The sequence below is a fragment of the Genypterus blacodes genome, unplaced genomic scaffold, assembly GCF_046128005.1.
Source record: "Genypterus blacodes isolate CSIRO-AG114 ecotype Tasmania unplaced genomic scaffold, CSIRO-AGI_Gbla_v1 ptg000055l_1, whole genome shotgun sequence".
NCBI classification, from domain to species: domain Eukaryota; kingdom Metazoa; phylum Chordata; class Actinopteri; order Ophidiiformes; family Ophidiidae; genus Genypterus; species Genypterus blacodes.
Window position 1 is genome coordinate 21,841 of NW_027466867.1, and position 19,750 is coordinate 41,590.

Consider the following 19,750-nt stretch of genomic DNA (forward strand, 5'->3'; position numbering starts at 1 on the left):
TTTCCCTTTCACTGCTCTAAACAAATCAAAGCCTGAATCCTGATGAGTCAAAGTGGAGCCGGTGGCAGCGTTCCGTTTCGCTCCTAAGAGGATTGCAAACATCAGAGTGCAGATTAGAAGATGCAAAGTGGCTCTGGTGAAACTTTGGAGCTCATTTCTTCTGTTTCTCTCTCCAGACACGTGACAAATGTTTCAGTCACAGCTCGGTAATGTTCAGACATCAGCTTCCCCTCCATCCTGCACATTCCTGAGCTGCGGCCTGCACATGATGTCATCTCTCTCTCTCTCTCTGTGTGTGTGTGCTCCTGAAATATTTACTCAATTTAAAATGGACAAAATTCCATCACTGTGCATTCCATCATCATCTACACACTGAACCTACACTGCAGAACATCCAGAAGGTTCTTATCTGTTCACCTTCATCCTGACTGCTCTTCGTCTCTATACATCATCATCACTTTCCACACCATTTTTAAACATTTATAATTTATTATTAAACACACCCAGCTACTGTACAAACAGTTCATTGTTGTGTAACTGCATGTGAGTACATCGAGTATCTGCTCAAGTTACGTGTTTGTGTGTGTGTGTGTAGGCGCGCTCAGCGAAATAACATCAAACACACTTGTAGCCACATCACGTGAGCCGGCGTGGAACTAGAATGAGATCTGTGGAGTTTTATTGTACAACCCATTGGCAAATCAGATTTACAGGAAAAACACATTTGAATATACAACCAGAGCCTGTGAGAGGAAGAGTGGGCGGAGCCTCAGCTTTCATAGAGCTCCGCCTTATTGAGTCTGAGTGACAAATGAACCAAAACAGGAGCTGATGCTGGATGGAGAGGAAATGAATCAAAACAGAGCAACACAAACAGCTGACACACAGTAATCTGAATGTAATCTGATTACCTTCAGCTTCCACTCACTTCACTCCAGCTTTACTTTTAAAATCATTAATTCATCTTTTCTCACACTTATATTTCATGTTTCTGTGGGGTAAAAAGGGGACGTGGAAGGAAACTAGATAGAAAAAGGGCACGCGGCCTTTTCTTAAGACGCACAGGGATCTGAGCCTGGAGGATCAATAAATAAATGACAACACGATGTGAGGACATGTTTGACCTCAGAGAGGAGGGGAGGGGCAGGGAGGACGAAGACAGGGACTCAGTGTGGCCTACGTGTGTGTGTGTGTGCGTGCGTGTGTGTGTGCGTGTGTGTGTGTGTGTGTGCGCGCGCTCACTCTCCCTCACACCACGGCTGAATATCAAAGGACTCAAGCTGATTATTGCCATGCAGGACGCAACACAACACGACGAGGTGAGCGACTACCTTCACCCGTCTGAACTGAGGCGTGAAGCCAACCTGGACTCCAGCCGCCGGACTGAAGCGCCTGTCCAGCTGCAGAAACACAGGCTGTGTGTGTGTGTGTGTGTGTGTGTGTGTGTGTCCCAGCAGAGCTTCTTTGTTTTCACAAAAACAAAGTCTGAGCTCCGGCTGGTGACGACTGTTTGACTTTGAAACATAGAAGAACACAGAGCGTGTCGCTGCTCTGATCACAGGTTTCTCTTTAAATATCATCAGTTTTGCACCAGGATGACGTATGAATGTAGATATCTTATCTTCTATCACGTAGGTTTATAATCTGAAAGGCAGAGGAGCGCTCGGGTCTCCACGTGTATAAATGTCTCTTCATCTAAGCGTAATCTTTCTCCATTTACAATCTTAGGCAGCTTTCACAGGAGCGTTGTGTAAAATCAAAAATTAAATCAGAAAAAACCAAACCATGATTCTCCATGTGTGTAACTCTCTCCTCTCCTCTACATGGACAAACCTCTGAGGTTCAATCACAACCAATTACTTCAGAGAATAGAAAACAAATGAATCCACCAGTGAGCTCCCTCTACGCTGAGCTTTCTTTGATTTAGGGGCGGGGTTACATATGGAGCCCCGCCCACAGTGACCAACACCGCCTGGATCTAAAGCAGAGTGGGTTTAAGGTTTACAGCTGCTTTGTTTTCACTCAGAGGGAACAAACGGCTTCAGTTGTCGGTCTGAGCCTATTGTTGAACGGTTGAGCCACCAAACATAAATCGTGGCGAAACCTGAAAGTTGGTACCACATGAGAACAGAACCTGAGGTGAAATGGTGCCGGACCGAATTGGAGGAAAAGCAGGCCGGTTTGATTGACAGAACGTTCCACAGGTAATGAGAGGAACGGTAAGGTCGGGAAAGTGGCTGAGTGTGCTCAGGTTGAGCCGTCTGACCGGTTCATCTGAAGCACACCCAGGTTTAGACCTTCCGAGCGGTGGACTACATGGAAACTCTGCACCAGTTGGGCCCAGGAGTCCCGGTCTCCTCTGATAAGAGCGGTTACATGAAGTGGATAAGATCAAAGCTGAAGCAGCGTGTTGGATCTGTTGTTGAGCGTAAAGAAAGTAATCAACTTCTTGTCTGCACTCAGATGAATGAGGCGTTTTAAAAAGATCTATGATCCTCCATCATCATCATCATCATTATTAGCTTTTGTCTGAATCTACTGATCACACATGTAAATGTATACAACGGAACAAACTACGGTCTCCATCCTCTGCCTCCTTCTCCCTGTAATCCCTGCCCCCCCTCCCTTTGACCATCATCCTCCTCCTCCTCCTCCTCTACTGCAGCTGCTTCATCCTGTTGAGGGCGGAGCCTGCCTGGAACCATTCGATCTGCGTCTCGTTGAAGCTGTGATTGAGCGTCAGGGTCTCCTCGCTGCCGTCGCTGTGCTTCACGACAGCGGTGAGGGGCTGGAGGAGAGAGAGAGAGAGAGAGAGAGAGAGAGAGAAGGAGAGAAGAAGAGTCATGTTAGAACTTTCCCTTGGACCCTCACAGGACCTTTGACCCCCGGGCCTCCGCCCCCTCCCTCACCGTTCCTGGAGTGAGGCTCTTCAGTCCTCTGATGGATATCTTGTCGTCGGGGCGGATCCTGTCGTAGTCTGATGGATTGTTGAAGGTCAGAGGCAGCAGGCCTTGTTTCTTCAGGTTTGTTTCTGGAGGAGGAAGTCACAGAAGTTGAACCTCGTGTGGGCGCCGTTACAGACAGGATGTGTCACATCCTAAATCAGACTGAGGACTACAGAGAGGAGTGTAAGTACCGTGGATTCTGGCGAAGCTCTTGACGATGATGGCCCTGCCCCCGAGGTGTCTTGGCTCCAGAGCGGCGTGCTCTCTGCTGGATCCCTCGCCGTAGTTGTCATCTCCGACCACGACCCACGACAAAGCGTTTGCCTACACGGAGCAAAAACAAACGTTTAGGGGATGAAACCCACTGATCTGACTTCAGAATAAGAAGGAGAGGAGGGAGGGACAGAAGAGGAAGCAGCAGCGTCTCTGTGGTCACCTTGTAGTGCCGCGCCACGTCTGGGACGCCGCCGTAGTCTCCCGTCAGGTGGTTCTTGATCTTGTTGACGGCTTCGTTCTCGTAGTTGACGGCGCCGATCAGCATGTTGTTAGAGATGTTGTCCAGGTGGCCGCGGAACTTCAGCCAGGGCCCGGCGGCGCTGATGTGGTCGGTGGTGCACTTTCCCTTCACCTGAGGAGACGAGAGAGAGAGAGAGAGAGCGAGCAGGTGAGAAACGTTTCCTTCCTCGCCGCGTGAGAACAAGGTGCAGTCTGACCATCAAACGTCTCCACCGACCTTGATGAGGACCTGCAAGCCCTCCAGGTCGCCGCCGCTCCATGTGTCGAAGGGCTCCAGCAGCTGCAGCCGGTTGCTCTGCGGGCTGACGTCCACCCTGAGGGCGGAGCCGTCGCCGGGCGGGTGCTGGTACGTGTCCTGGCCCGGGTCAAAGTCCCTGGACGGCAGCTCGTCTCCGGTGGGGGCGACCAGCATGAACTTCTCGCCGCTGGGGGACGTGAGGAAATCCGTCTCTGGGTTGAAGGCCAGCGAGCCGGCGATGGCCATGGCGGTGACGATCTGAGGAAGAGGAGGAGGGCGTTCAGCAAATCACACAAACGCCTGCACACAAACACACAGCAATGCTTCGAGTCGCGGGTTAGTTTGGCGTGAGCGTGTGCGTTTACCTCGGGCGAGGTGACGAAGGCGTGCGTCGCCGGGTTGGCGTCGTTCCTGGCGGTGAAGTTCCTGTTGTAGGAGGTGACGATGGTGTTCTTCTCACCCTTCTTCACGTCACGCCTGCACACAAACACACAGCAATGAAGCAAAACAAAACACAGCAACTGCATCTCATGAATGGTGTGTGTGTGTGTGTGTGTGTGTGTGTGTGTGTGTGTGTGTGTGTGTGTGTGTGTGTGTGTGTGTGTGTGTGTGTTCTACCTGTCCCACTGTCCAATGCAGGGTCCACATGCGTTGGCCAGGACAACACCTCCAACATCCCTGAGGATTTTTGACTACAGGAAGACACAAACACACTTTAGCACCACAAAGTAATTCAGGACAGGTGTGTGTGTGTGTGTGTGTGTGTGTGTGTGTGTGTGTGTGTGTGTGTGTGTGCGTGTGCATGAGTGCCTGTGCGTGTGTGTGTGTGTGTGTGTGTGTGTGTGTGTGTGTGTGTGTGTGTGTGTGTGTGTGTGTGTGTGTGTGTGTGTGCATGAGTGCCTGTGCGTGTGTAGGTTCTAATCCCCGTCACTCACGTATCCGTCTCTCTCGATGGTGGCACGGATCTGCTCCGACCCGGGCGTGACGGTGAACTGAGCCTTACACTTCAGGCCTTTGTCCAGCGCCTGCTTGGCAACGGATGCGGCCCGGCCCATGTCCTCATAGCTGGAGTTGGTGCAGCTCCCGATCAGACCTGAGAGGACAGGAAAGAGGCGGGGGAAAGGATTAGAGTCGATGACCGGCAGAAGCTTTCGATCCGTCCGCACAGAGAAACGTGGCAGAAGGAGCGGACTTACCGACTTTCACCTCCAGAGGCCAGCCGTTCTTCTCTGCCACCGCTCCAACCTCAGACACCGGGTGAGCCAGGTCAGGGGTGAAGGGTCCGTTAATGTGAGGCTTCAGCTAGAGAGAGACAACACACACACACACACACACACACACACACCACCTTTACATACAGACACTCAACAATCCATATTGTGGGAACATGTGTGCAACTGCAGTTTGAAGAAAAGGAGAAAGAACAGCAGATGTTTACATGTCAGAATAAATCTGCTGACTTCAGTCGCTTTGATTGACTGAACAAATGAAACATGACAGCCTTGGTAACAGGAGTGATTTTGATAGCAGACACCAGAGAGCGTACGAGGCTGATGTTGAAACAGCGTCTGGTCTCTACTGAAAGCTACTCGAACACAGCGAGGGTCTGAGTGCAGGTTTTTGTCGCCCTGCTCGGGTTTCCTGCTGCTCATGGAGGCGGCGGTGCCAGCAGGCGGGGCTAAATATAGACGCACCTCATCCAGATTGAGCTCGATGAGCTCGTCGTACTCGCAGCCTTCGTCTGGTACCAGCAGGTCTGAGTATTTATCAGCCAGGGCGGCGATCTCTGAGGACAAAGCAGAGGACAGGAGGAAGAGTCAGATGTGATGAAGGTTTGGGTCGTCACTTTATCCGACATCCTGAGGGACCAAAGTCTTGACCGTACCTCCACGTCCTGTCTTGTTCAGGTAAGTCTTCATGCGGTGGTTGTAGGGGAACACCGAGGTCGTGGCTCCGATCTCCGCTCCCATGTTGCAGATTGTGGCCATTCCTGCAGAACAACCAGCAGATCAGTCACACTGTTTTAGATTACAGCCGAGAGACGACGTGCAGCAGTCTGATGAGGCGTTCACTGACCCGTGCAGGAAATGGAGTCGACTCCCGGCCCGTGGTACTCCACGATGGCGCCGGTGCCTCCTTTCACCGTCAGGATGCCGGCAACCTTCAGGATGACGTCTTTAGGAGACGTCCAGCCGGACAGGGAGCCGGTCAGCTTCACTCCAATCACCTGGGAGGAGGAGATTAGGGCGTAACCGTGGTTATTTAGAGTCCTTTAGCATGTTGCTTTTAAATTGAAAAAAGTTGCTTTGTGAATGCGGTCTGGCACTGACCTTGGGGCATTTGAGTTCCCAGGCGATTCCCGCCATGACGTCCACAGCATCAGCTCCTCCCACTCCGATGCAAATGGATCCCAGGCCGCCGCCGTTGGGCGTGTGGGAGTCTGTGCCGATCAGCATCACCCCTGGGTAGGCGTAGTTCTCCAGGATGATCTGTTCAGGGGCAGACATCGCTTAGAGAGGTTTCCATATGCTGAAGCTTCACAAAGAAACTTCACCAAAGCTCTGAAGTGTTCGTACCTGATGGATGATTCCAGATCCTGGTTTCCAGAAGCCGACGCCATATTTTGCCCCAGCAGTTGACAGGAAGTTGTAGACCTCCTGGTTGACTTCCTGGGGTGAAGATGATCATCGGGACAGTTCAGTGGAAGAACAAACACTAACTGGACGAGCATGAAGGGGAGGAGCAAACCTGTGACCTCTCACCTTTGCTCTGGCCAGGTCTTGGACGCCCTCGGTCTGGGCCTCGATCAGGTGGTCACAGTGGATGGTGGAGGGCACGGCCACCCTAGGCAGGCCGCTGCTGATGAACTGCAGCATGGCCATCTGGGCGGTGGCGTCCTGCATGGCCACGCGGTCGGGCCGCAGGCGCAGGTAGGTGCGGCCGCGGTCGATGTCCTGGTTGTGGGGGTCATCGAGGTGACCGTACACAATCTTCTCTGCGAGGGTGAGCGGCCGGTTGAGCCTGGAGGGAAGAAGGACATCAGAAGAGTGTTCAGAAAAACTAAAAGCATCTAACTTACACTAAAATATATAAACATAAATCATCCAAATATAAATAAACCAGCTTATGAAATCCCTCCCTCATTAAGTTAAAGTAAGAAAGCCTCATCAGAATGAAGGGAGAGTGGCCTGCAGTCGAGTCCGGCCCTGTGAAATGTCGCCCTCCTGTGGTGGCTGCAGCTCTGTGCAGTTTCTGGCTCTTCCATGACCTCTGTTGGTGGTTTCTGTCTCAGATGTGTTAAAGGCCGTGTGAGGCAACCAATGATTCACTGCTGCTCACTTCTAACCCCGTGATGCCTCAATTGGGTCCATCAACTCATATACCACCTTTATACCACCTTAAACACACACGCCTGCACTTTGAACACACAACAACCCCCCCTCCCCCATCTGTGTGTTGATGGGATTTAAAGCAGGAGTGTCGTAAACAAAGGGTGATTTGTGGCTATATTAAGGGCCTGAAAGGGTTAATTAATAAACAAGAATAATGTAGTGTGTGTGTGTGTGTGTGTGTGTGTGTGTGTGTGTGTGTGTGTGTGTGTGTGTGTGTGTTCAATGCAGTGTCCCTCCTTTCCAAACACATCATCGATCTGCACACAGCCTCCACACCACTGCAGGGCCGTGCAGAGGAGAACAATGTGTGGATGTCAAAGACAAACATGGAGATCAAACAGTGGTGCAGATAAGACGGCGTCGGGAGGAAGAGGAGATGTGGGGAAGAGCAAATATTAGAGGAGGAGGAGCGCTGACCTTTTGCGCACAATTTCCACGTTGGAGTTGAGCTTCTCGTAGTTGACGAAGGACGTGGGTTCGAAGCGGCTCATGGACACTTCAGCTTTGGCGCGGAAGGCGGCCGCCACGTGCAGACGGCGAGCGCCGTGGCCCAGGGCCAGCTGGAGACAACAACAGGAGAGAGGCAGCATGGGTGTGTGACGTCTGAAGTGTTTGTTGCTATATGATCTCTCCAAGTCTGTGCTCCACGGTTCACCTCCCTGGTTGATTACTTACTGGTCACTACAGCGACCTTGAGCGAGGTACTTTACAGCACACACACACACACACACGGCTGAGCCAGTGTGTACAGCGGACAGCTCAAGTGTCTGACCTCTCCAGATAAACAAAGGAAGGCAGAAGACGCCAGGCAGCTGCAGGTCGACTGTGATGAAGAACAACTGAACCTGCTGTGACTCATCAGGGGCTTCTCCCTGTCAGCAGACAGGGGCTGGGACTCACAGAGCAAAGCTCAGAGTCTCCATGTTGGTTAGTGACTTCAGTAAAGGGCGTCGGTACCAAATCTACACTTTAAATTCATCAGAGAAGCTTTAGGTGCAGATGCAATGACAGTTAAACACCCCCATATGACATCACAGGGGGCTCAAGTCCAGGCAAAGCCAGGAGGAGTTCAACTATAGTTATTTTAAGGTGTGTGTGTTGGCATTATGCATAACTAAGGTACCGTTACATTACGTCACTGATTCCAGCTTTCCTATGTGTTTGTATCAACACATGTAGTTGATTTGTGCCACACATTAGATACACGAGCCTCCATTACTGAGGAGCAGCTGCTTATCAATCAACACAGCAGATTTGATTTGTTAGCTCAAGAATCCACAACTCATTTACATCATCGGCAAAGACTCCAAAGCGTCAATCACAAGTAGCGAGTTTAAATTACTGCTACAGAACCACAACTGGATTTGTGATACATTTAGCGGCTCCACCCTGAATACCTCCTACAATGCCGATAAGTGTGGTGCCCCCTAAACAGACATTTGTTATGTAAATCGGTTCTCCTCGTGGATTAACCTCCACTTTTGTCCAGTATTAGCTGGAAAATCAGAGCTTAAAGGTCAACCGCAGCGCTATCACGACTGTTATTAGACTTCATGCATCCTAGGAGTGATTAAACTATAAAGTAAATATGTCTTTCTCCCTCCTCAGTCACATTATTGTGTCTCTAAACTCTGTGTGTGGATGTTTTTGCCGCACGCTGCTCCCCGCCGGCTACTCGGACCTCTAACCTTGTGCTTAACCTTGCCATTAAACATCAAGCTCCACCTTTAAAGTGAGCCGAGCTGTGTTCATCTTAGAAAAGAGCATTTCGCCAGTGACTCTGGGTGAACCGAGAGATGAACCGTGGAGGAGAGAGGCCGTGTGAATCGGGATGTTGCCCGCTAGATGCGTTCACCGCAGTCGGGACACGATGACCTGACCGGCCGACTGGAGCCTGTTTATCGGCTTATTTACCCGCAGTCTAAACCTCTGGTGCTTAAATCACGCCAGGGTTACGTTAAACATGACTTCAACAATCATTAACAGTCAGTGACATCCATTTGTGGCGTCTAAAAACGCTAAAATAAACATATTAGTGTTACGTACCTGCAGCCGAGCCACAGTCAGACAGTAAGTTGCCATTTTGTTCACTGACAAAGATGTGACGCTTAGTACTGACGTCAGCTATTTGAGGGCTTCGAGCTGAGCAGGTCCTTCAAGGACGATAACAAACGTATTGCTTACATTTTATTTAAATTGTTAAGAAAATGTGCCCGATCGTTTTGTTTAAAATTTTCATATTCAGGTGCCTGTTTAATCATTTATTAGTGATTTGGAAATTATGTTACGCGGGCTAGATTTTTACTCTTTGGTTCTATTAAATCAACCTGAAAGGATGAAAGTGCCGACGAATGAATTTTAAAATCTTATTTTCCTCGTTTTTGTTTTACTAAATAATTCTCAAATATAATGTCGTGAACGGCAATAACTTTTTCTTTTAATTAATTAATTTCAATATTAAAATACTAAATATTGAATCTGGAAAAAGTAGGTGAAAGGTCGGATCGTTTTAGGTCAAATGCGAACGCGATGTTTTTAAATGTGTTTGTTCATTTTATTTATCACAGTGTCGGTGAATCGCGCTGTTATAGATTTAGTAGTTTTTAGAAGTTGTTAAAGAATTAAATCTGACAACACTTGGCTCGATAATTGTGACCTAAATCCTGATTGTGGATTAAATTGTGGTTGTGAATAAAGTTTTCGGAATGTTACATTGTTTGTGGGACTGCTTAATCTTATTTTATATCTCACTACACTACTACGATTGAAGAGCCTTTTTGTGTATATCTGTATTGCATGTAGTGACCAGTAGATGGCAGTAATGTAACCCCACGGCCACAAAGCGAGGAAGAACTTCCGCCGGGAGCAAAGGGTCGAAGTTCAGAGTTGAACTAACGTGCGCCGACGATGGCAAAGCATCATCCAGATTTGATTTTCTGCAGAAAACAAGCGGGCGTCGGTATGTTTATGCATTTGCTTGTTTATTCATATTTATCCACGCATCGCTGTAACTGTATGTGCTTTATATTCTCCTGTTTTCATTGAGGTGGCTAACGATAGCCCGCATATGCTAATGGCTACAACATGGGTTTCATTCATTCAAAGTGTTATTCCGGAAGTTTCCCCAGTCGGCCTCAGAAATTCACTCTTGATGATTTATATGTATAAGTAAAATGAGTGAGTTTGGCTATAAAGGGGAGTTTCTCCGTAAAGTACTTAGTTCAGTCTGGACGAGCTAACGAGTTAGCTTCACTGAGTAACTGGCCGCTTTGTGTTTGCAGCTATCGGGAGGCTCTGCGAGAAATGTGAGTATTTACATTTAAATTATCTCTATAAACATATGAGTGCTCAGGCCAAACTGTGCAAATCTTTTATTAGACCATTAGAGATGTTTGTTAATGACTACCTACTGCATTGTGTGTATTAGGCAGTTAGATTGATACTGACGTCACTCAATAATAAATCCTTTGCTGAATGTTTCGCTCAGTAGTGTAGTCGTGTTTCACCTCCTAGTCAGACCTGAAGCTGAGTCGACCTGTTGTCTCCCCAGGTGACGGGAAGTGCGTCATCTGTGACTCGTACGTGAGGCCGTGTACGCTGGTGCGCATCTGCGATGAGTGTAACTATGGATCCTACCAGGGCCGCTGCGTCATCTGCGGGGGGCCCGGGGTGTCTGACGCCTACTACTGTAAAGAGTGCACCATCCAGGAGAAGGACGTGAGTGAAGGAGGGGTCAGAGAGTTTAGTCCTGCATTCAAGGCTGGGGTCAGAGGTTTGTGATTTTGATGAATTTCTCTCCTTGTCTGTCTTGGCAGAGGGATGGATGTCCTAAGATTGTGAACCTGGGCAGCTCTAAGACAGATCTGTTCTATGAGAGGAAGAAGTACGGCTTCAAGAAGAGGTGAAGACGCCGGCGCTCAGACGACTCTTTCAATTTTCACCAGTTTTGTTCTCCAGGAAGCTGTTTTTTTGATTTTTGGTAATAAAGTTGACTTTTATATTTCGGTGCTCATTTCTGTGTGAATGTTTTGTTTGTTACAGTGAGACTGCTTTGTTATCAAGAGTCTAAAGACCATCAGCACGTTTTCATCAAGACTTTATTTATCCATACAGTATATACAAACACAACAAAGAGCCAGGATGTTTATGTACAAAAATCCAAAGTTGAAATGGGGGGTTACAAACTGTTCAGACATGTTCCACTGGAAAGGCAGATGGTGTAAAAAAAAAAAATGAAAAGGAGAATGCCCAGCAGGACATGGAGGACATTTCTCCGGCCTGTGCATCACCTGAGCAGGTTCAGTGTAACAGTGACATGAGGGGTTAAGTGTGGTGCTACACACACATGACGGATCAAACCATCGTGCAGCCTCTAATGCGTACAAAGTGACTACAGATTGATTCGGGGAGTGTAGTTTGTATAGAAACCTTCAGGATGATGGCTGAGCTCATCTCTGATACAAACATCTGCATTCATCCAAGATAGGAAGCACAGCAGCTACAGACAGACCTTCACCTTCCTGTCGAGCCCAAAACCAGGGCTTATCGCATCTAAATGGAAGAACTAACTTTACGGGACAGAGGTTTGACTCAACACACCACCCATGTTCTGCTCAACGGCACTCAAGTGGCTTTAAAGAGAAAACGTGGGGCTTCAACATTCCTGGAAAGAACTTAAAAAAAATGTACCAACTACAGCAGAAAACCTGTGAACACACACACACACACCCAGACAAAACAGTTTGTGGGGTTCAAAGTAACAAACAGCACTGTTCTATTTCTCTACAACAAGATACTCTAAACTATACTGGTAACAAATGAGTTCATACAAGTCTAAAATAGTTGATTAACAGGCAGGAGTGTCGTCAGGGCGACCCACAGAGAGCCAGACACACACACACATGCTGGGTTAAGAGTGTGTGTACCTAGTTCCCCTGATGACGTCACATCACGGTACACAAAGTTGTAAAAGAATAAAAGAAAAATGACTTAAAATAAGGAAACAATTGGAAGAAACTTTATTGCAAATCAGTTTTATTTCACTAAAGCTGACTAACAATCTATCCGAGTTATTAAGTTGATACTCCACGTGTCTAAGTGGTAAAAATAAGCCTACACGTGGCCCCGCCCACACAAACGCCACCGGCCAAAGGCAAACACCCGTTCACTCACATCGACAGGAAATGATTCGTTAAAAAAAATAAATACAAAAAATCCTGAAAAGCCTCGCATGGCCACGCCCCCTCACACACGCCTCATCCTCCTCTTCGTCTGATAGATCTACGGTTTCGATTGGTTTACTCATCCCGAGATGTAAATGAATAAATCGATTGTGGGCTACTCGTCTTCCGCCTTCCCACTTGAAAGAGAAGAGAGAGGAGGAGGAGTTAGGGGAGGAAGAGGGAGGTCAGCACAGAGCAGAAACATGGCCGCATCGCCGGCTTTAACGCCTGGAAACTAACTCAGGTGTTCTTCATCTGTGCTTCTCCTTAAACAAAACGGCCCCGGAAGGCCACGGATGAATCTCAGACTAAAGTATGGAATCATTTCCTCTCCTTCCTCCTCTTCCTCATCTATCCACACTCCTGCAGTTGAACATCATTGTGGTCGCCCCCTTACAGTGGTCCAAACTTGGCCTGGTAGCGAGCCACCAGGCTCTTGTAGCGGCCGCTCTCCTTCCGCAGGTCGGCCACCTCCGTCCTCAGCGCCGTGTTCTCGCGCTCCAGGAACGCCGCCCGCACTGTGATCTGGTTCTCCTTCAGGCGCCGGGCGTCCCGGGAGCGCTTGGCGGCCACGTTGTTCTTCTTCCTCCTCTGCCAGTACTTGTCGTCCTGGAAAGGAAAGGGAATCAGATGATGAGGACACACACACACACACAAACACACCAGCTTCTCCTCTTTAAGTCGACCAATGGGCTCAATATTCAGTTTTAAGTGGAACCTGTAGATAAAAGCACTCAAGTACTGAATTCTGTTACTGTTACACTCCATAGACATCTTCATCACTGTAAAGGTATTAAATCTTCATGTTGGAACAGTGTCCCTTATGTGACCTCGGCCAAGTATGTGAAATGGGCCACATCCTGGCAGCACAGCACGAGTAAACACAGACGGGCAGGAAGGACGCATTCATTCATTCATTAAGAAACATGCTGAGTCACCGTGACTTCACTTTCTCAAACACACACACACACACAGATAAGGAACCGCTACTTTTTTGGTTCATTCGTACTGCGAGGGAACTTTGCACATGGTTTGCATCATTCTTTTTGTCTGACGCACGCGGCGACACTATTTCACCTTAGGTAACTTCATTATTGTTCTGCTTCTCTCCAGAAACTCAAACTCAGACTTTTGAATCCAATAACAAAGTGGTTTGAACATTAAAGGTACAAACAAGAATCATGTCATTTTTATGTCTCCTGATATAAAACTTAATGTGACCTTTAGAGCTTTCTTGTTAGCGTCTCTGGGTTCTGACCCCTTAAAGTGTTTAAGTGTAGAGTTCTGTATTCACTCCACTCTTCCTCACCTTCTGCTCCTCGGGCACAAACACCTTCTTGGCCTTCTTGATCATGGGCTGCGGCTTTAGATCGTCCTCAGAGAACTTGTGCTTGCGCGGGTTGAACAGCTCGCCCCCGGGCACGCTGGACAGAACCAGGTCTGTGGGGTCCGGCTCGTAGTTGATGTCCACCTCGATCTCGTCTGGGTCAGAGTCGTCTGGATTCTCAGTGTCCGATTCTGTGGTCACCACTGAGAGACAGAGGAGACATGTGAGCAGAGACCCTGGACTCTGAAGGTCACCTCTAGCAGAGGACCCTCAACAATGATGACTTACTTCACTCATATTGCTTAAAATAACAGTGATAGGCACTAGAAATGTGTCTCCTTTAACCTGTTTCACGGTTTTCTTACAGACAAAGTGTTTGTTTGAAACGACGATCACTTTTGTGTCGTTAATATGAGACAAATTAATGAAAGGAAATCCTCTGATAAGGCTGACTTTGTTTCTAAATGGAGTTTAGCAGCACACAGAGGAGCAGAGTCTGAGCTCCGGCCCAGCAGATCCAGAGCAGCTGGCTTTGGTAACGTCACACTCATGCTCCAAGTCTCAACTCTGGGATTATCTACCAAACATCGATTTATCTCAATGTGAAAACTCATCAATGTATCTGAGCGACTTTACTCAGCACTGATTTGAACTTTTAGAAGACCATGGAAACAAAATACCCTTTTACTATGAAAAACAAGAAAAATAGAAAATAATGCAGTTCTTCACTCACCTGCAGTTATGTCAGCGATGACATCCGACTCGCCCATGGTGATCACTTCTTCTTCACATCCGTCCAGTTCCTTAATGGGCAGCAGGGCCAGCGGGGCGGCGCCGGCTGGCTTGGTGGCTTTGACCACCCGGGCAGATGGAGCAGCCTTTGTTTTAGTCACCGTCTTTGCGACTTCCTCAAAGATGCTGCTGTCCTCGTCAGACACGCCGGCGATGCCGTTCTCCATGAGGAACTCCTCCAGGTCCATGTACTCCAGGTGGAAGTTCTCCCCGTCGTAGGGAATGGTCTTTTCCCAGATGGCGGGGGTGAGGGCGGCCGAGGGCCCCATCCCGCTCCCTCCTCCGCCCAGGTTCACAGCATCGCCCATGCCCAGCTTCTCCTTGTCTGTGTCTGAAACGCAGGAAAGTCATGTTTACATACACTGAAGTGACTTACGGGCAGAGACGGGGGTCCAGGCTAAACCCACACAAAATGAGAGAAGTCCCGTGCTGCTGTCCATTTTTACAATTAAGGTCTCTATCTGTGAAGGTCTGAAAAAACCCAAATCCTACTGAAATAATCCCGTCAAACCTTAAACTTTAGTCTTTAATCCATCCAAAGTGCCCAAACTACCAACCCTACCTGGTTTCTTGAGGTGAGTTTTGCCTCGGCTTGTCCCTGCCACACAGTAGATCATCTTTGCAGCACACATCATGGCTCCCTACTGATGAACTGACTAACATACATCCTTACTTATTTGGGGAGTCATCTCATTTGATATTCAATTATGCAGAGACAGCCCACAGCCAGAGGAAGCTGCACTGACTCTACACTGAAAGTTTACACGCTATTTAAGTTTACCTGTTGACATATTTTATACGTTAAAACATAGAATGACAACAATCAAAGGGGCCTCATTTAAACATAGTACCAGTAGAAATACCAAGCCTGGCTGGAATCTCCTCTTTGGACCAACGACGTCTTTAGAAGTTCGTTCAGACCAGAGTACCTTTTTCTCTTAGGGAGCGTCTGCTGATTCTAAACAAAACAATGTGCACAATACATATGGCTGACGCTGAACTCTACACCAACGTGGAGCTTGAGCCAAGGGAGCGATCGTAAAGTTATACTCGCTGCCATGTTGCTCACTGACCGGCTTGGACGATGCACTATAAATATATTAAAGGTTATAGTGGTTCTGCAATTAGGTCACGACTCGTGCAACAAGGTCCAATTATGCCGCAGTAAGTTAGCAAATTAGACGGTGCTACAATAACACAATTGTCCCATCCAATTAAAGACGCATTAACAATGTTTTATGTAATTGAATAGGGGAAAATAGTTGTTCCACATTAATGCAGCTGCAGGACCCGAGTTCCTGGCTGTTGTTGCAGGTCATTTACCCGCTTTTACGACTTTGCCGGTCAGTTTTCACATTCGGTTTTTTTTTCAGTTCAACTCGCCGGCGGCTCATTCCTTCGTCTTCGTGAACACCGTCTCAACTCACCGTCGTCGCCATCCAGAATGTTCGGCGGTGGCATATCCATTATCTTCTTCAAAACCACCGGGATGGAGCCCGGAGCGCCCGGGGAGACCTCCACGGTGAACAGGACCGGCTCCCCCGACATTGCTCCTTCTCTTCGAGCCACGAAGTCAACAAACAGACGAGCTCGGCAGAGGTCGGAGTCCCTTTAAACTCGCGCGCTGTCCGGCAGGTTCCACCGCTTTTTTGTGTGATTTCTCTCTCCAAAATCCGCGGCTGGAGTCAGAACTTTACCGCCGACTCGCTGCTCGGTTTAATTCTTTTCAAATTTTACCTGGTGGAAGATAATGGTGAAGAGCACAGACTGTTCCCCCCCAGCTAACAAATCGACCCTGTTTTGTGATGGTTGGACGCCTCGGCCTCGGACGTCATCAATGGTTTCTCCCCCCATGGTAGTCGCAAAGGGGCGGGGCTACAACGAAGAGCCAATGGGAGCGGTGTGTTGCAGCAAATTGGACTCCCATTGGCTGAGAGCGAAATGTATATTCTCCATCCACGAAGGGAAAAACGTGCCGCGAGCGGCCGAACCGGTTTTGGGTTAAAACGTAAAGATTAGCATAAAGAAAAAAGACAGAGATCATACAGTGAACTATCTCATCATTCAGTGATCTTTGTTTTAACGAATTATTCTCCTTTTTTGCACCATAGTGAAGGATTGAGAACATCCGGCAACCATGACATTCAATTGTTTTGAGAGGCTAATAACGCGAGCCATACATTTGTAACTTCCATTTTTAACGTATTTATCTTTGCATGCAAGAGACTTTGCAGAATCACTCCGTTTTATGGCCCCCTCTATGCCCTGCTGCTGCTGCACCGCCATTCCAGCGCTCTCACATGCAAACACACGTGCCGCTGCAGTCATTATGTATGTCTGTGCTGGCCAATGGCTGCACGCCCTGCTTGTCCCACACATGTAGGTCATGAGAGCGGGCCTGAGCTGCGTATATGCAGCAGTCATCGGCCATATGCAGACAACAAATCAAGGGCAAAGACCAGTTCCATGAGTGTGCATTGCATTGTGCCATCAACTTTCCACATCACAAATGAAAGTAACATATGGACCAATGTACCATCTTTTGTTCATCTCTAAAGAGAACAGGATGTGTTTAGCACTTAATCCTCAACTTCATCCTCACAGAGAGAGATAGAGGCCAAAGCACAGCTGCATGGCAAACATTGAACATCCTGTTTTCTTTCAGGGGTGAATAAATGTAAGGAGACGGCAGGTTTTTCCTAAGCTCCCTTTGAAAAATGTAGGATGATGTTTGTCTTGTTTTGGGCATCTTTGTCAGCAAACATCACAGTACAAAAGGGAGCTGAACCTACGGCTTAACAGTGCTGTGTGCGTTTCTATGAGGGGTCAGTCACCTCTGTAACTGGCATGTGTTACACGGAATCTGTTTTTGGCACAACACTGTGCTGGAGACACAGCTGTTCAGGTCAGGCAGCAGGTGTGGGAGACTTTAATTCAGCATCAGTTGGGACCAAAAACACGCTGCAAAAATGGCCCCTGTAACTGTTCGCTCATCTCCCTGAAGTCTTAGATCAATATTATGAAGGCCAGTGTGATCACCTGAGGAAACGGTCATGCCGAGCTTCAGCCCAGTGGAGCCTGAAGCTGAAGCTCAAAGGTCTTAGCAACATCAGCGCGGTAATCGCCGGACACAAGAGCAGACAAACTATTCTGGCTCAGACGAATGCATGCAGACAAATTCGATCTGTGTGACTTTAATGCCATTTCCCTGACCAGCAAAGTTAATCACAAATGAACCGACTTCTCAACATGACTGTGCCGTTTCCAGCTGCTCTGTCTTTGCACTGTAAACAATATCGGGCACATGAATACGGCCAGACATTTGAAGTTGATAATTACATTATCGTGACCATTCATATGTGAACTTAAATAGATTTGCATGTTTCAACTCTTCATCGGTTAATACTGGGACCGTTCATACATGTGAATATGGATTCTGAGCACAGACACAACATCATGCACAGTGATTCCATCCCTCCATAGAGAACTTATTAGATTTCCTTGTATGTTCTGGCATAATGAGAAACAAACCACTTTAGTAAAAGTATAATATATTTAGTTTAGTTTTAATACAGTGGTAAACCAGATCCAAACCAGACTGCACAGGCTGATATTCTATGCTTGATTTCTCTGGTGCCTTCCTGGATCAAACTCTGAATCCAAACCAAACTGTCATAGGTTCTTCAACAGGTCATGTCCTGTCTTTACTATATGTTCAAAATGAGCTCTGAACTTCTTCTGTTACCCTACAAAAAAACCTTTAAACCGAAAGAGTGAAGACACAACAGATCCTCCAAACTGCAGACTTACTCCTCATCTATTCCAACCCATGTCACCCAAACATTTCCCAACAGATATCAATCAGACAACATTTATCAATTAATGCCAACATCTAGTATCCAAACATCAGTGAAGTGGCATGTTGAAGCAATTCAATCTTCTCTCAATCTCCCGTAGTAGATCGACAACCCATGAATACATCACTGATATGAAATTAAAAGGCTCAGATCCTGATTCAGTGTGCAGGAGCAGCAGCAGCACAATTCTGTTTCTGTACTCACATTTATCAAAACAGACACCAGACTGGCACAGAAGGCAACCAGAGCCATCTAGTGTTTTCATCACGATCTGCCAGCCACCAACAAACACACACGGCTCCGGGAGTAGGTGTAGAATTTATGCATGTAAACATTCGCTTCTACACAACAGATGAAACAGCCCATAACAACTAACAATGTGTCTTTAATCTGACCCTCAAATCTAAACCCTGTGAAGGTGTTAAAGTTAATCCCCGCTGTGGCGTGGAGTTCCTCACACTGATGAGACTCAAACCCCCCCTGCAACTAACCAGGCTTTCATCTTGAGAGGCCATTTAAGCTGAACAACAGCAACAACAGAATGCAGCAGCCTGGAATCTGTTGGAGCCATTTGACACTGAATCGATACGTGGCGATTAACCCCATGCTGCTCAGGTCACATTTAGACACGTGACACCGTGACTGAAGACATCAGTAATGTTTGAGTTCAGTGTTGCTTCGATTATTGAAGCCCGAAGTGAGAATATTGGTATTAAACACGTGTTGCAAAGGATGAAGTATAAACTCCCTATGCTGAAACCGTAATGAGGAATCGATCACCAAATTGCAATTTAAAATAAAAATAGTTAGTGCAAGAAAAGACGAGTTACAAAGATGTTTGGTGTCTCTGGAATCGCAAAACAAAATCGATAAATTGATAACACAGCTGAGCTCCACTGTGGTTACGTAAAACACACGCAGCTTGCAGAAATTCAACCTAAACAAAAAAAGTACACGCCGGCGTTTCACACGAAACAAAACCACACGAGCTTTATTTGACAGGTACTTACTCTCATCAAAGTTCGGGAGAGAGAACGGAAACTCGAGCAGAGTCTTGAAGATCTCCGGCATCTCTGAAGACATCTTTGTTACTCTTGTTTGTTCACCTGAAGGAACTATGTGTTTTTAGAAACGCTTCGTCTGATATGAAGCTCAAAATAAGACAAAATGAAAAAATTCCCAAGTTCCCAGGTCGACTTAGCCACAAGGCACACAATCAATATTCTACAGGTCACACAACTTTGAACCTTGCGTAAGTTACTTAACAAAGCCCGCCTCCTCGGCCCGCTCCAGCCAATCAGAAGCGACGGAGAGACGGATTGAGCAGCGATTGGTGCGCGCGGGGACCCGTCAGAGCGGCGAAAGCGTTTGCACAGCGAGGAGCTAGTCTGATGAGGGAAAACACAAGAAACTCATTAGTTCTGGTCATGGCTGTGACGTCATTTATGGATCTGTTAATGT

The 19,750-nt window shown here is 47.5% G+C and overlaps 3 protein-coding genes across 5 annotated transcripts; 1 reads left to right on the forward strand and 2 right to left on the reverse strand.

Moving 5' to 3' along the window:
- Positions 1-657: 657 nt before the first annotated feature.
- Positions 658-9,197, reverse strand: aco2 (aconitase 2, mitochondrial). Its single transcript, XM_076151751.1, has 17 exons — positions 9,138-9,197; positions 7,509-7,651; positions 6,462-6,720; positions 6,276-6,368; positions 6,030-6,188; positions 5,776-5,926; positions 5,585-5,689; positions 5,394-5,485; positions 4,896-5,001; positions 4,635-4,792; positions 4,318-4,391; positions 4,065-4,176; positions 3,679-3,957; positions 3,382-3,573; positions 3,137-3,269; positions 2,910-3,031; positions 658-2,788 (listed from the first exon to the last, which is right to left on the reverse strand). The coding sequence occupies exons 1-17, from the start codon at positions 9,171-9,173 to the stop codon at positions 2,657-2,659; spliced, it is 2,346 nt and encodes a 781-aa protein (XP_076007866.1). The 5' UTR covers positions 9,174-9,197; the 3' UTR covers positions 658-2,656.
- A 736-nt stretch (positions 9,198-9,933) lies between these two features.
- Positions 9,934-11,103, forward strand: phf5a (PHD finger protein 5A). Its single transcript, XM_076151805.1, has 4 exons — positions 9,934-10,050; positions 10,373-10,396; positions 10,642-10,808; positions 10,907-11,103. Exons 1-4 carry the CDS (start codon positions 9,999-10,001, stop codon positions 10,994-10,996), a joined length of 333 nt encoding a protein of 110 aa, XP_076007920.1. The 5' UTR covers positions 9,934-9,998; the 3' UTR covers positions 10,997-11,103.
- Positions 11,104-11,170: 67 nt separating this feature from the next.
- On the reverse strand, positions 11,171-19,512 carry tefa (TEF transcription factor, PAR bZIP family member a). 3 transcript variants are annotated; one of them, XM_076151802.1, is made up of 4 exons: positions 19,300-19,512; positions 14,374-14,763; positions 13,623-13,843; positions 11,171-12,922 (listed from the first exon to the last, which is right to left on the reverse strand). In XM_076151802.1, exons 1-4 carry the CDS (start codon positions 19,370-19,372, stop codon positions 12,707-12,709), a joined length of 900 nt encoding a protein of 299 aa, XP_076007917.1. In that variant the 5' UTR covers positions 19,373-19,512; the 3' UTR covers positions 11,171-12,706. The 3 variants fall into 3 exon arrangements, with proteins under 3 accessions (XP_076007917.1, XP_076007916.1, XP_076007918.1); XM_076151801.1 differs by lacking the exon at positions 19,300-19,512 and adding an exon at positions 15,860-16,288; XM_076151803.1 differs by lacking the exon at positions 19,300-19,512 and adding an exon at positions 14,995-15,338.
- Positions 19,513-19,750: the final 238 nt, after the last annotated feature.